This window comes from Diceros bicornis, chromosome 13 (assembly GCF_020826845.1).
Source record: "Diceros bicornis minor isolate mBicDic1 chromosome 13, mDicBic1.mat.cur, whole genome shotgun sequence".
Classification (NCBI taxonomy): domain Eukaryota; kingdom Metazoa; phylum Chordata; class Mammalia; order Perissodactyla; family Rhinocerotidae; genus Diceros; species Diceros bicornis.
This window is the reverse complement of record NC_080752.1, coordinates 31,733,951-31,747,926: the sequence shown is the minus strand read 5'-3', so window position 1 is coordinate 31,747,926 and position 13,976 is coordinate 31,733,951. Positions and strand designations below refer to the sequence as shown.

At 48.1% G+C, this 13,976-nt stretch overlaps 1 protein-coding gene and 1 non-coding gene across 2 annotated transcripts; one reads left to right on the top strand and one right to left on the bottom strand.

Annotated features, from left to right (window-relative positions):
- Positions 1 to 1,084: 1,084 nt before the first annotated feature.
- On the top strand, positions 1,085 to 1,191 carry LOC131413287 (U6 spliceosomal RNA). Its single transcript, XR_009221949.1, has one exon. It is a non-coding gene; the product is annotated as a U6 spliceosomal RNA (small nuclear RNA).
- Positions 1,192 to 4,453: 3,262 nt separating this feature from the next.
- On the bottom strand, positions 4,454 to 7,335 carry LOC131412439 (PRAME family member 7-like). The gene is given in 4 exon segments (XM_058552016.1): positions 4,454 to 4,872; positions 4,875 to 5,020; positions 6,026 to 6,589; positions 7,049 to 7,335. Coding segments are annotated over 4 exon segments (1,416 nt in total).
- Between the last annotated feature and the right edge of the window lie 6,641 nt (positions 7,336 to 13,976).

Below are 13,976 nucleotides of genomic sequence, written 5' to 3'. Positions count from 1 at the left end.
ATAAACTATTGATAAAGATTTCCATGCATCATGCAGTCGTAAGCACTTACTACCATGTGCCAGGCTCCGTGCTCAGCTGTGGGACCATAGGGTGATGGAGACACAGTCCCTGCCTTTATGGGGCAACCTCTGTCTAACAGGAAGGATAGTCAAAGAAAAAAACTAATTGTAATACATACCATTAGCGTATGATCCAGCAATCTCACTTCTTAGTATCTACTCAAATGAGTTGAAAACTTGTGTCCACACCAAAACCCGCACACAGATACTTATAGCAGCTTGATTCATAATTGCCAAAACTTGGAAGCAACCAAGATGTCCTTGAGCAACCTGAATGGATAAATGTACCGTGGTATATTCAGACAACGGAATATTATCAAGCCCTGAAAAGATGTGGAGGAATCTTACACGTCTATTATGAAGTGAAAGAAGCCCATCTGAAAAGGCTACATACTGTATGATTTCAACCACGTGACATTTTGGAAAAGGCAAAACTCTGGAGACAGTGAAAAGGTCAGTGGTTGCCGGGGGATGGGGGGAGGGAGAGACGAATAGGAGGAACCCAGTGGATTTTCAGAAGTGAAAATTCTCTGTATGATACTACAACGGTGGATATATGTCATTATACATTTGTCCAAACCCATAGAATGTACAACACCAAGAGTGAACCCTAATGTAAACCATGGACTTTGGGTGATAATGATGCGTCAATGTAGGTTCATCGATTATAACAAATGTCCCACTCTGACGGGGGATGTTGATAGTGGGGGAGGCTGCGCACGTGTGCGGGTAGGAGTTAAATGGGTAATCTTTGTACTTTCCACTCAATTTTACTGTGAACCTAAAACTGCTCTAAAAAGCAAAGTCTATTTTTAAAAATATAAGTGTAATCCTTCCAACTCCAAAATGTTATTATTCTAAATATTTTTATAAAGAAGAAACAATTCTTGTTCATTAATCTTTAAAATAAGTTTAAAGTCTCATTTGTTTTTGAGGCTCCAAACCAAGTTAAACATTTTTTGAAATATCCACATGCGTTCTTTAAAAGTACTAAGGTTCCTTTATGATTTTAAAAGGCAATTTAGTGCTCGCTTCGGCAGCACATATACTAAAATTGGAACGATACAGAGAACATTAGCATGGCCCCTGCGCAAGGATGACACGCAAATTCGTGAAGCGTTCCATATTTTTTAATAACAACAATGAACAAACACATAGAGACAGAGATTGGATTGGTGGTTACCAGAGGGGAAGGGGGGAGGGAGGAGGGTGAAAGGGATAATTCGGTACGTGTGTGTGGTGATGGGTTGTAATTAGTATTTGGGTGGTGAACATGATGTAATCTATGCAGAAATAGAAGTATAATGATGTACACCTGAAATTTTTACAATGTTATAAACCAATGTTACTGCAATAAACAAAAAATTTTTTAAAAAAGGCAACTTATATCTTTAATATTTACATCGTTCATAAGACAAATATTTATGCTCAAATAGCATTTATGGAACGGCAGGTTTTTTAAAAATACTGAAAAATATAGTCCTGCTCGCAACGCTGATGTGTATCGTCTGGCCTGATGTTCCAGCAGGTGGCAATCAAGTCCTGAGGCTTGGAAATGTTCATCCGATCATCACCAGAGATGAATCCAGTCTTTTATACGCCCTCCCCTCCCTGCGCTGGCTGCTAAAGCTGCCTGGGTGAAGCATGATTCATTGGTGGCCGCATTGAAAAGCCCTGTGTTCTGCTCTCCTCCCTGTTGTAAGGAATAGAGCGAAAGATGGAGGGATGAAGAATGCTGGGGGCTTCTGCTAGGAGGGAAAAAGAATAAGACCCAATTATTGAGCTCTTACTGTATGCCAGGCCCGGTGCCAAGCCCTCAATGTGCATCATCTCATTGGATCCCACAAGAATCCCACAGCTGGGTGTGCATCTTTATCTTCATCTTTCGGGAAAACTGAGGCTCTTGCGTAAGGACCCCCCACCCCTGCCCCCCAGGCCAACAAGACCAGCCCCTCAGCAGGGAGCCTTCGTTTGAGTGATGGTGAATTTCACGTGTCGACTTGAGTGCGCTGAGATGCCCAGACAGCTGGTAAAACATTAATTCTGGGTGTGTCTGTGAGGGTGTTTCCAGAAGAGATTAGCATTTGAATCAGTAGACTGAGGAAGAGATCCATCCTCACCAATGTAGGTGGTCATCCAATCCCTTGGGGGCCTGAATGTGACAAAAAGGGGAAGGAAGGGCAAGTTCCCTCTCTTCTTGGCTGTAAGCATCGGAGCTCCTGGTTCTCAGGCCTTCCGACTCCAAGACTCACACCAGCGGCCCCCGGTTCTCAGGCTTTTGGTCTCGCACTAGGAGTTATACCATCGGCTCCCCTGGTTTTCAGGCCTTCAGCCTAAGACTGAGTTATACCACCGGTTTTGTGGTTCTCTAGCTTGTAGACGGTAGATTATGGGACTTCTCGGCCTCTGTAACCAGGAGAGCCAATTCCTACAATAAATCTCTAACATGTATCTGTATATATGCTATTGGTTAGTCAGGAGAACCCCGACTAATACGATGTCTTACCACAGGCAAGGAGGACACTCATTTGCCCACAGGTATTTTGTTTTACACCCTAATATGCTGATTTCAAAACATGCTCTACTGGTCTTCCTAGATGGGAGACAAGGGAGGTGTTATGGGCATAAAGTCAGTCTCTCACTGACATGACCCAGCTCCTCAAAAGGATATAATTTTGTGTGTGTGTGTGTGAGGAAGATTAGCCTTGAGCTAACTTCTGTTGCCAATCCTCCTCTTTTTGCTGAGGAAGATTGGCCCTGGGCTAACATCCATGCCCATCTTCCTCTACTTTATATGGGACGCCGCCACAGCGTGGCTTGATAAGCAGTGCATAGGTCCACGCCCAGGATTTGAAACTGTGAACCCCGGGCCACCAAAGTGCAGCAGGTAAATTTAATCACTACGCCACTGGGCCAGCCCCAAAAGGATATAGTTTTTTAATGTGATATAGAAATATCAAAAAAATGTTAAATGCGGAGCCGGCCCCATGGCTGAGTAGTTCAAGTTCTATGTGCTCCGCTTCAGCAGCCTAGGTTCACGGGTTTGGATCCCAGGTGCGGATCTACTCCACTCACCAGCCATGCTGTGCAGTGTCTCACATACAAAACAGAGGAAGATTGGCACAGATATTAGCTCAGGGCGAATCTTCCTCAGCAGCAACAATCAAAAATGTTGCATGCCTATATGATTTTAGTACTGTCCTAAAAGGAATTTGGGTGTCTTTCCTGGCTACAAGTTTAGTTCAACAAGGACCACTACCCACCCATGACAGGCCCAGAGGCTCGGGTGAATCTATAGCTTGGACGACCCCTTCCAGAACAGGGGGCCCTGCCCCATGCAGTGAAGCCCTTTCCCAGCACAAAGGCCAGAGACTGGGACTTATGGATCCTCTTGGAGAACCAAGTGGGATGCTCATCTCCAGGGTCCCAGCCTGAGTCAGCAGTGACGGCCCCTGCCAAGAGCCCTTCACTCCAATGGCTCATTGGCCACCTAGTCTATTCCAGTTGTGTGTATTAGCTCACTGAACAGCCACAGAAATAAATAAGGAGGTAAGAGATGCCCCAGGGAGAGGAAAGAACTAGAAGGAACAACAAAAATGCTCCAAGTAGGGTTGGCTCTGTGGCTTGGCGGTTGAGTGCGCACGTTCCACTACTGGTGGCCTGGGTTCGGATCCCGGGCGCGCACCGACACACTGCTTGTGCGGCCATGCTGAGGCGGCATCCCACATACAGCAACTAGAAGGATGTGCAACTATGACATACAACTATCTAGTGGGGCTTTGGGGGAAAAAAAAAGGAGGAGGATTTGCAATAGATGTTAGCTCAGGGCCAGTCTTCCTCAGCAAAAAGAGGAGAATTAGCATGGATGTTAGCTCAGGGCTGATCTTCCTCACACACAAAAAAGAATGCTCCAAGTTCCTGGGTTTCTAGAGTTCCTAGAGTTTCTGACCACAGACTACTCAGTGCCTTCCTTTTTTTTTTTTTGTTTTCCATCAATAACTGAAGATTCCCGAGGTGTGAACTGGGAAAACAGGTTCGTAAATCGTGGAGGACACCAAACGGTTTACACTGAGCTTCTCTTTATTTCTGACCTTTCTTTACGACCATCTGCCCAGCGGTAACTCCCACACAGATGTCTAAAGCCCAAATCCCCCTCCAGAAATTCAGATTCATATTTCTGACTCTATAGGACACATGTCCCCAAAGGTTCCATCAATTCTGAGTCAACTTTGACCCCCTGCAGTCCTGCACCCCTGCTGGATCTCCTTCCCTTTTCCCATTCACATCGAGCAGACGTCTGAAACTATGGGTCTGTGTTCCCTTTACAACGCACCCGTGTCCTAGATTTCAATTTTCAAGGGCCGGGAAGAAAGCTTTTGCTAGAGGCACCCAACTAGGCAGGCGCATAACAGGGCCACTGAACATCATAGAACGTCTTGTTGCCACAGGGAGGACAGGGGCTGGTGCTAAGCCAGATGGTCCTGGGCCGCCGCCCTAAGTCCCTCAGAATCTCTGTGAGCTCAGCCCTAAACCAGGCAAGTTTCCCAAGGTGGAGAGCCCCCTGAGGGCTGTAACTCTCCAGAGGGGCGGGATACACCTCTAGGCTTAAACTGTGCAGCCGGTGGGTGTGGCGCGGCAGCCTCTGCGTGATGGCCACGGAGAGGAGGTTCCCACAGACGCTGAAGGTCCTGAGCCGGGAGCAGCGGCTCAGGGCAGGCAAGACGGCCTGGAGCTGGGAGTCCACGATCCCACACTCATCTCAGTCCAGGTTCTGGAGGGTGGCTGCAGCTTTCTCTAGCAGGACTTAGAGGGCTCAGGACTGAAAGAGGCCAGGTTGATGCCACTCAGAGCCAGGTTCTGTGGCTGACTCGTGTTGGGGCACTGAGACAGGTGTCTCAGGTCTGATTCCGTAAGCAGGCAGTTAGTTATTGAGAGGGTCTCCAAGGGGGTCTTCAGGCACCTGGGGAAAACTGAGCAGTTAGGTCTGGGCCTCAAGGTGGGTGATGACTTACCCAAGCCCAAGGTCGTTCTGACCATCTGCTGAAGGTCGATACCCAGGATGCCCACTCTCATGTTAGGCTAAGTCCTTTCACCTTCACTTGTGTGACTGAGTCAAGTCCACAAAATCTTTAAAGCTCCCTTTCCTCATCTGTCAACCTGAGTACAACACACCCCACTTACTTGTGAGGATGAATGAGGATAACGGAATGAGCTAGAACACACTCAGAGGAGAGCCTGACATAGCATATCAATCAAGTGTGCGCATCACTGAATTTTAACATTGAGAGACAAGACCAAAAATGCTCTCAACTCGAGCTTCCTTCGGGCCACTGCTTGGGCTCCAGGCGCCCATATCTCTGGGCCAGGTGAGGCCAGTGGGAGCCATGCATAAAACACAAATGTGGGCAGAATCTTGCAACATCAGCTGGGGTTGCCAGTCTGCAGGGGCTCACTTACATTCCTGCATCGTCATCAAACCGTCTACCATTTTTATAATCCTTTTCGCTCCTGCTCCTTTTCCATCATCTCCAGAATCATGCGTTTCCCATATATTAATGACCTTACCTGGAGCACAAAACAACCTTTTACAGACGGAGAATTGGGGACAGTCTCATTTATGTTCACAAAGCTAGTGAGCACGGAGTTACCTTTGGAAATGCTCAGGTCTGACACGGCTTCCCCTCTTCAATGCCCTCCTCACTTAACCTATTTTCCTAAGTCATCTCAACTTAGACACCTCTTCCTAAGGAAGAATTCACAAACCCACCCTTGCTAGATCTGAACTCCCCCGTATATCGCTGCAAGCGTGGTGTCCCTTTCCATAGCCTCTATGTCACTTTGTCCCTCTGCTTTTACTTGGTGGTTATGTGATACCACACTGCAGGAGAGAGCAGAAAAGGAGACAACGCATTTGACATTCTAGTGCCCTGTTCACTGTTACCCTGCCAGCGGCGCCACCCCTTACCTGAGCATCTGGTCCAGGCAGCCTTCAAGGAAGGAGGGAGATTCTATATAGAGCCCCTGGAGGTGGTGCAGCCTGAGGACTTGAGAGGTGAAGCGGGCCACATGCTGCCCCTGCTCCTCGGAGGCAGTCGCGTGGATGTGGGAGAGAAGGAGTCTCCGCACGTTACTCCTCCGGCCCAGGTAAGGAGCAAACTTTCCCAGGGTGCACAGCTGCCAGGTGCAGTTCCCTTCCAGCTCCTGGATGCAGTCCAGCTGCACCATATGCAGGGCTTCCTCAATATTTTGGATGGGCATTGCAGAAATCCCCAGCTTCTTACAGCACAGATGTAGCCAGCCTTCTCTCTGCTTGACCCACATAACAAGATAGGTGAGGAATTCATCCAGGGTCCTTTCCTTGAGACAAAGGTCTATGAACACCTCCAAGGGAGCCAAGGGCTGCTTCGACTTTGAACTGTCCTCAGCCCCTGGTCCCATCGGTGAGCACACGTGGACCCTGGCTCCAGACCTCACACTCCAGAAGTTCTGACCAGTATTCCGTAAATCCAGCACCTGCAGTTTCCACCTCCTGGGGGGACACCAGAGATTGGCTGAAATGCTTTAAGATCAATGCAGAGTGAGGCCACAAGTCGCAGAATTTAGGCAACAATTGGACTTCCCACTTGTGTTTTATTTCACATCCCAGACATCGGCTGCTCCCGTGCCCTCCTTCCTCTTCCCTCTCTGCCTTACATTTCCCCATCTCCTTTCCCCTTCCATCCTTCCTGGTCTCCACTTCCAGTACCTTTAAGTATCCCTCGGAGGAGGAGGGCGCACGCTTTTTCAGGTGGCCCTGCACCTTAAGCAGGCTTACACTTCCAGAAGGCATTTCCCAAAGTGAGCTCAGCAACGCCAAGGCTCTGAGCTTCTTCATTGGCATCCTCAGAAGCCTCTGGTCCACCCCTTGGCTCTCCACACTCACTGACCCCAGCCAGGTGCTTCTTCTGGGAGGTTCAGGACCCTACCAGGCTACCTGGATCAGCCTTACCTGGGGTGAACTTTCCGGGCAAGCAGGACATCTAGCCCATCGAGGGCTGCTTGTAAGGCCTCCTGGTGAGGCGTCTGCATCAGGCCCCCCAGAGGGAGGCAGACGAAGGGCCAGGCGTGCACCATCGCCTTCAGTGTCTCCGTGTGTCTCCCACTGAAGGCCTCCATGAACACTGGCGCGAAGACCTTGGCAGGCAGCTCCTCCAGAGCAGCAATGGCCAAGGCGTCATCCCTCAGCAGGCTCTGACCCGCCAGTTCCAGGAGTCTGGGTGGGATCCGGACACTCATCCTGAATCTGCTCCAAGAGAAATCCTGCAGAAACATTAAGGGAACAAGGCACCCTCCTCAGGCCAAGCATGAGCACACCCATCACCTGTTTCCCTGCCCTTCAGAGGAACCCACTCAGGGCCAGTCACTGCTCTGGCAGTGGTGGCAGAGCCTCAGTTTACCCCAACTCCACTCTGGGCTCAGTGGTCACAAAGCCATAGCTCTGTCCCTGCCAGCACCAGGACAAGCATCTCATTAGCACCAAGGAGGAGAAAAGTCAACCACCAGCCCATCCATTCCCATCCACTGCTTTGCTTAATCCCAGTCCCACTGGAAAGTAGATACCAAGGATCCTGAAAGCTGACCCCCACCTTTTGGGGGAAAACTTTCAGACCATTATTGAAGACCCTAATACAATGGGAATGGGAGCGTCATGTAGCCCAACACAGCCTACATCTCAGTCCCCAGTTAACCTGGCTGGCAGAGATTAAAGAGGTACCCCCAAAATGGATGCCATTCATTTTCACTTCAAAAATTTTAAATGAGAAATTGTAAAAGCCGTGTAACAGTGTTATCTAGAATTTGAAAGTTAGAGATGAAGGAACACCAAGATGTACATTTCTATGCATTATCTCTTTACATATATTAGAGTTACCACATTGAGGAGGAGTTCAGGGGAAAAGTAGTTCACATGCAGAAGAGACTCCACTCTTTAAAAACACCATATGAAATGTTTTAAACTTTTAGTTAAGAAGAAAGCCTGACTAGTAAAATCACAAAACCATGAAGTATGTGAGCTATAAAGCAAGCACACAAACTAAATATTTAAAATGTCAAGAAATATGGGGCTGGCCTGGTGGCATAGCAGTTAAGTTCACATGTTCCACTTACGTGGCCCGGGCTTCCCTGATTCGGATGCCGGGAGCAGATCTACACACCATTCATCAAGCCATGCTGAGGCAGCGTCCCACATAGAAGAGCTACAACTCTACAACTATGATACACAACCATGTACTGGGGCTTTGGGGAGAAAAAAGCAAAAAGAGGAAGATTGGCAATAGATGTTAGTGCAGGGACAATCTTCCTCAAAAACAAAACAAAAAAAAACAAGGAAGTCTGTATCCTTTACAAAATAAATAAATAAATAAATAAATAAATAAAATATCAAGAAATAAAACCCCAAACAGTTAGATGTTTTTCTTTAAAAAAAAAAAAATTTGCTCGGTTAAGACGTTTAAAAACAATCTAAACCAAAGCACAAATCATAACGTTTGAGATTAAGGCAAAACTACGTTTAGAGGCAAAACCAAAGCCTTAAATCTGTTCATCTGAAAGGAAAGGAAAAGGAAACCCCTATGGAGACCGGCTGCTGTAGGTAGATTGGGGGAGTCCTCAGCTGAGGTCGGTAACTTACTGGCTCTAACGTGGTTGGCCCGGCCCTCAGATCTCAGACCTGCTGGAGAACCAAAGTGGCAATTCCAGACCTAGAGGATTCTGTCTCTTCTTCGGTGCCTGATACTTTTATAGACCTTTCTAATCACATCTTCCCCTTTTCAACTACTCACTTCCAATCGGAAAGCAACGCCTGATTAGATTCCTGAATCTCCATCCGGTTAATCCTGATTGGGTCTTTGCCTTTCTCTAGATGAACTGATTGAATCAGAGATCCATTCAGGAAAGAGAAAGAATTAAGGATGGGGAAAGTCAGGGACTTTGATGAATTCACTCACAGACCTCGGCTGTTTCACTGATATGGGACGGTCGTAGCCCTGAGTATGAAACAGGGGAGGGTTTAATCTGCTGCTGACGTTAGACAGAGAAAACAAAACCTGGAAGCGTCATTGTTGGCCGCATCAAAATTATCAAAATCTTCCAGAGTTAAAACAGCTTCCTGAAGAGAGTGGTATCATCCCCAAAGAAAACAAAATAAATGTCTTGATGTATCCAGTTCTAAGAAATGAGTCATTAGGTGATGTGTCGTGATGCGAACATCACAGAGTGTATTTACACAACCTGGGTGGTACAGCCTACTCCACACCTAGGCTCTATGGTACTAATCGTATGGGACCACCGTTGTATATGCGGTCCCTTGTTGACTGAAACTTCGTTATGTGTTATGTGGCGCATAACTGTGGAGGTTTTCCTTGGGGAGGAGGGAGATTGAAAGACTTTTCTCTGGGTGGAGTTTAGAAATTAAAAGGGGAGTGTCTGAAGTGGAGACAATGTCATCCTTGAGGGCAGGGAGAGAGATTCCATCTTTGGTCCCTCCCAGAAGGAAAACGGTGTTTCCTCCCAGAAAGATGGGATCAGCTCAGCAAACTGTCTTGAGAAGACTAAATCCAAGAATGCGAGTGGAGGGAGAGGTGGCCAGCCCTGGGAAGTCAGACATTTCCAAGTCTGAAAGCCACTGAGGGTGGACGCTGTGGACTCTTTGGGATCTTGGAGCCAGGGAGAGAAATAAATGTGGGTCAATAGCCCATAGCCTTGTTGTCATCATGGCGGCTGCTACTGTTACCAAGCAATGGGCTCGCTCTGCTTGCCACCGTCGGAGCCAACTAATCACAGTGAGTTAAGGATTGAGAAACGAAGTTTTAATTCAATTAGCCAGCATAACCGGGAAGATGGTAGCCTAATGTCTCAAAAAACCATCTTCCAAGATTACAGAATCTTGAGGTAGTTATAGAGGGGAAATGGGCAGTGAGGAGGGGGTCCAGGGATGTAGGTGTCCAGGCATGATGGGCTCCAGGCCTCACATTGTTCCATTCTTCTGTCAGCGGTGACGGATACCTTGTAGGTGTGTTTCCTGCCTGTGGTCAGCCTGTTCCTGGAGAGAAACTCATAGAACAAAGTTTTTAATTGATCAAGCTATTGGGGAGTACATATGAAGGTGGAGGCCGTAAATCAGGAGAGCATGTGAGTTTTTCAGAGTATGTGCAGAATAGCGAGTAGTCACACAGAGGAGGGGCTGGGGCCATTTGGTGTAACAAGATGGCCTCACTTAGGCTCACTTACACTACCAGGCGACGTTTTCTTTTAGGGTCAGTGTTCTTCCCACAGAGGACACTTCTCAGACAGCAATTAGCCCCAGCCATTTTCCAGGGGCCTTGGGAGCCTAACCACAATCCCATTGGCCCCTTTCCAAGTATACGTTGATAGTGAATGTTTCCTCAAAGTTAGGTAGCAATTGAGACAAACGCAGCTTCAAAAAGCCCTTTTCCTCCACTAAGCTCCTTCGACACAGAGATTCTGATCAAGGACATGCCATTAGGTGTAAAAATAAAATTTTGCTTTTCTCATCCTGTTAAGTGCAGTGCACACCTTCCCCCGACAAAACTCAGAAGCTATATTTGGTGTTTAAGGATCTGTCATGTTCAGGGATGACTCCCACCCTCGGCTGGATCACGTGTGGATTCTTTTGAAGTTTCAGGACACAAAGAAAGCAAGAATCGCCCTCCACCCCCAAAGAATTCTCTATGCCTTTCTCTCCCCCATTTAACGTGATGCCTGAACATTTCTTATATACCACTGGCTACCAAGGCCAGAATTTTTTGAAGGATGTTCTCCATCTTGGTATCATTCCAGAAGATTCCTTTCACCACATTTCTACCCTCGGTATAAGTGACCTTTTCATAAAATTGGGTTAAACTGGATTGTACTCAATAGACACTTTAATTCCCAGGGAATCGCCTTTATTAGTGAGCTGCAGTAGAGTGAGATTAGTAACAAGGAAAATCGTAAACACCTCTGTTTATTGAACACCCACTGGGCAAGCAATGATGCTGGCACTTTTCATCCACTACCTCAGATAACCTTTGCAGAAAATCTAAAGTTCATTGCTATTTTCCTCATTTTTTAGGCTGGTGAACCCAGCTCTTGGCTGGGGAGAGGAACCTGCCCATGTTCACACAGCAAATAATTGGTAGATTCCCTCAGGTGAGGGGCTCACAAGGACACACCAAACTGTCAGACAACTGAATGATAGAAAGGACTGACTGATAGACTTCACATCAATGTCAGTGGAAATGAGAAAATTGCAGAAATCCAACCTAGGGACGTTTTTACGGGAGCCCAGCTTCTGTGAGATCCAAGGAGACAGAATGAGTCAAGGTCCTCAAACAATCTAGAAAGAACAAAAGCCCAACACTCTCTCTTCCCCCTGAGGCAACGGGGCACTCCTCTGTCCACCTCCACACAGAGCCTGTTTGCTCAGGGGACACTCTGGGGCATCAAGAAGGAGGGAGCACATTTGCACAGAGGTGCCATCCTTCTCGCCCAATTCAGGGGGCCCAGCAGGCCTCCCAGGGCCCGGTGAGAAGCCTGGATTTGGGGCACACGTCTACTGTGTCCTGGTCACCTGTTCTCATGGTCCTTGTTCGCTGCCCAGGTCAGAGCAGCCTTCTGAGCCCGTCGCAGGGATAGCGTGACCCCCTTCTCCAGTCACAGAATTCCAACTGAGATTCCAAAACATCTGCTCCTGAGTTTTGCTCAGAGGGTCAGAACGTTTCTGTGCTTCCCTCTCCCAGCCTGAGCAGACTGGGAAGCCCTCTCTTTCTGCAACCCAGGAAAGTCAGCTCACCTCTCCCGGAACCTGGAGTGCCACTACAATGCTGGGAGAGCCTTCCACTGGAATCAGCAGAGATCAAGGAATTCTCAAATTCTACTGAGCTATTTTGGTGGATGTGACTAACCACAAGGCACAGAGTTCCCCCCACTGCTCTTCTGGATCCACAGAGGCACCCAGGAACACTGGAGGACGGCCCCTCCTGGGTGGCAGGGGAATACCCCAACTCTTGTGGTCTTCCTAGAGGTGCCAGCCTGTGAGAGGCCCTGGGGACCAGTCTGGACGCAGCGGCCTCCCCTCTATGGCTCTCTTGGCCCAGCCCTTGAGCTGACAAAGTTCTCCTGGGATTCGTGAGTCTTTTTTCTCTCCTGAGTCAGATCTCTCCTTACCCTGAAATGTTTTGCCCTCTGTGCTTTTTGAAACATCCAAGTCTCTGTGTCGGCCCTACTCGCCCCCTCCGCACTCAACAGGGTCTGCTCCCACTTCAGATCCACTAATATCTTGCCCTAAACAAGAGGCTGTCCCTCTTTCTTCCTCATCAATAAAGATTTGATGACAACATCAACCTGGGTCCAGGCAATTAAGCCCGAGGGACAAGCTAGTAGAGGCATTGGGGGTGGGAAGGACATCTGCTGACTCAGTCCAGGTGAGGAGGGGCCAGAGGGACTAAGGGAAGGAAGGGGGACTAGAGCAGGGAGTGGCCCGAGGAGCTGGTACGGGGACCAGAATGCGGGAGGAGGAGGGAAATGGCAGCTGAGCCGGAGACCATGTCCTCTGGCTCTCACAGAGCTGTGTTCCTTCAAGGCTGGGGACTTGTGTCTGAGACCACTGGGGGCACTGCAGGCCTGGATTTGGGGGTTGTGAGTTCCCAAGGGACTGGCTTTGTTTGCTCCGGCCTGCAGCAGGTTCCAGTGGCTGCCCCCCCACGGTCCCCACCCCACCCCAAGGGCACAGAGTCAGGCCATTGAAGAGTCTGGAGAGAGAGAGTGGCGAGCATCCTTCCGAATGCAAAGATGAGGGACAGGTTAGGAGGAAGGGGAGGGCCCCAGCCTTGGCATTTAGGCCTGGGAAAGGGAGGCTCCTTGGAAATATTGCAGTTTAGTCTCCTCATTCACTCATCACAGCCTCTCTGAACTGTGAGAATTGTGCTTTTCAGGAGAAAATGAGAAAGAATGAGGCCTTCCACTTGTGCCTGTCATCCACGTGACCCCAGATCTCCTACTGCGAGCCATAGGAAGCTCATGGCAGCTGAAAGTAAAACCGGGGCCCATCGGGCTGTCCGGCACTTTCCAGTGGAGAAGGAGGAGCCCAGGGACCCTCAGTGGTCTTGGGGGCACTGGCCTGCCCCTTGTGGAGAAAATCCTCTAACGTCCAGTGCTGAGGGGGTGGGGGACTCTGTGGACAGGTTCAGTGGGAAGTCTCCGGCACACTTGACACTCCCCAATACCTAGTACCACCCCCTCACTCCTCTCTCCTGATTCATTTAAAGGTATTTACTTATTCTTCTTATCACTGAAAACCTGTGCCCTTTGACCTACATCACCCCATTTCCCCCTAGCCCCTGGCAACCGCCACTCTATTCTCTGTTTCTGTGAAATCAGCTTTTTTTTCCCCCTAGATTCCACATATAAATGATACCATACGTATTTGTCATTGTCTGGCTTACTTCACTGAGGATAATGCCCTCCAGTTTCATCCGTGTTGTTGCAAATGGCAGGATTTCCTTCTTTTTATGGCTGAATAATATTCCATTGTGTATATATACCACATTTTCTTTATACGTTCACCCATCAAAGGACATTTAGTTGTCTCCATGTCTTGGCTGTTGTGAAGAATGCTGCAGTGAACATGGGGGTACAGATGTCTCTTTGAGGATCTACTGTACAGCATGGTGACTACAGTTAATAAAATGGTCCTGTAAACTTGAAAGTTGCTGAAAGTAGATTTTAAGCATTCTCACCACAAAAAAAAAAGTTATGTGAGGGGATGGATGTGTTAATCATCTTGATCTTGGTAATAATTCCACAACATATATGTATATCAAATCATCACCTTGCACACCTTAAAATAGACTTATATTTGTAGATTATTCTTCAATTAA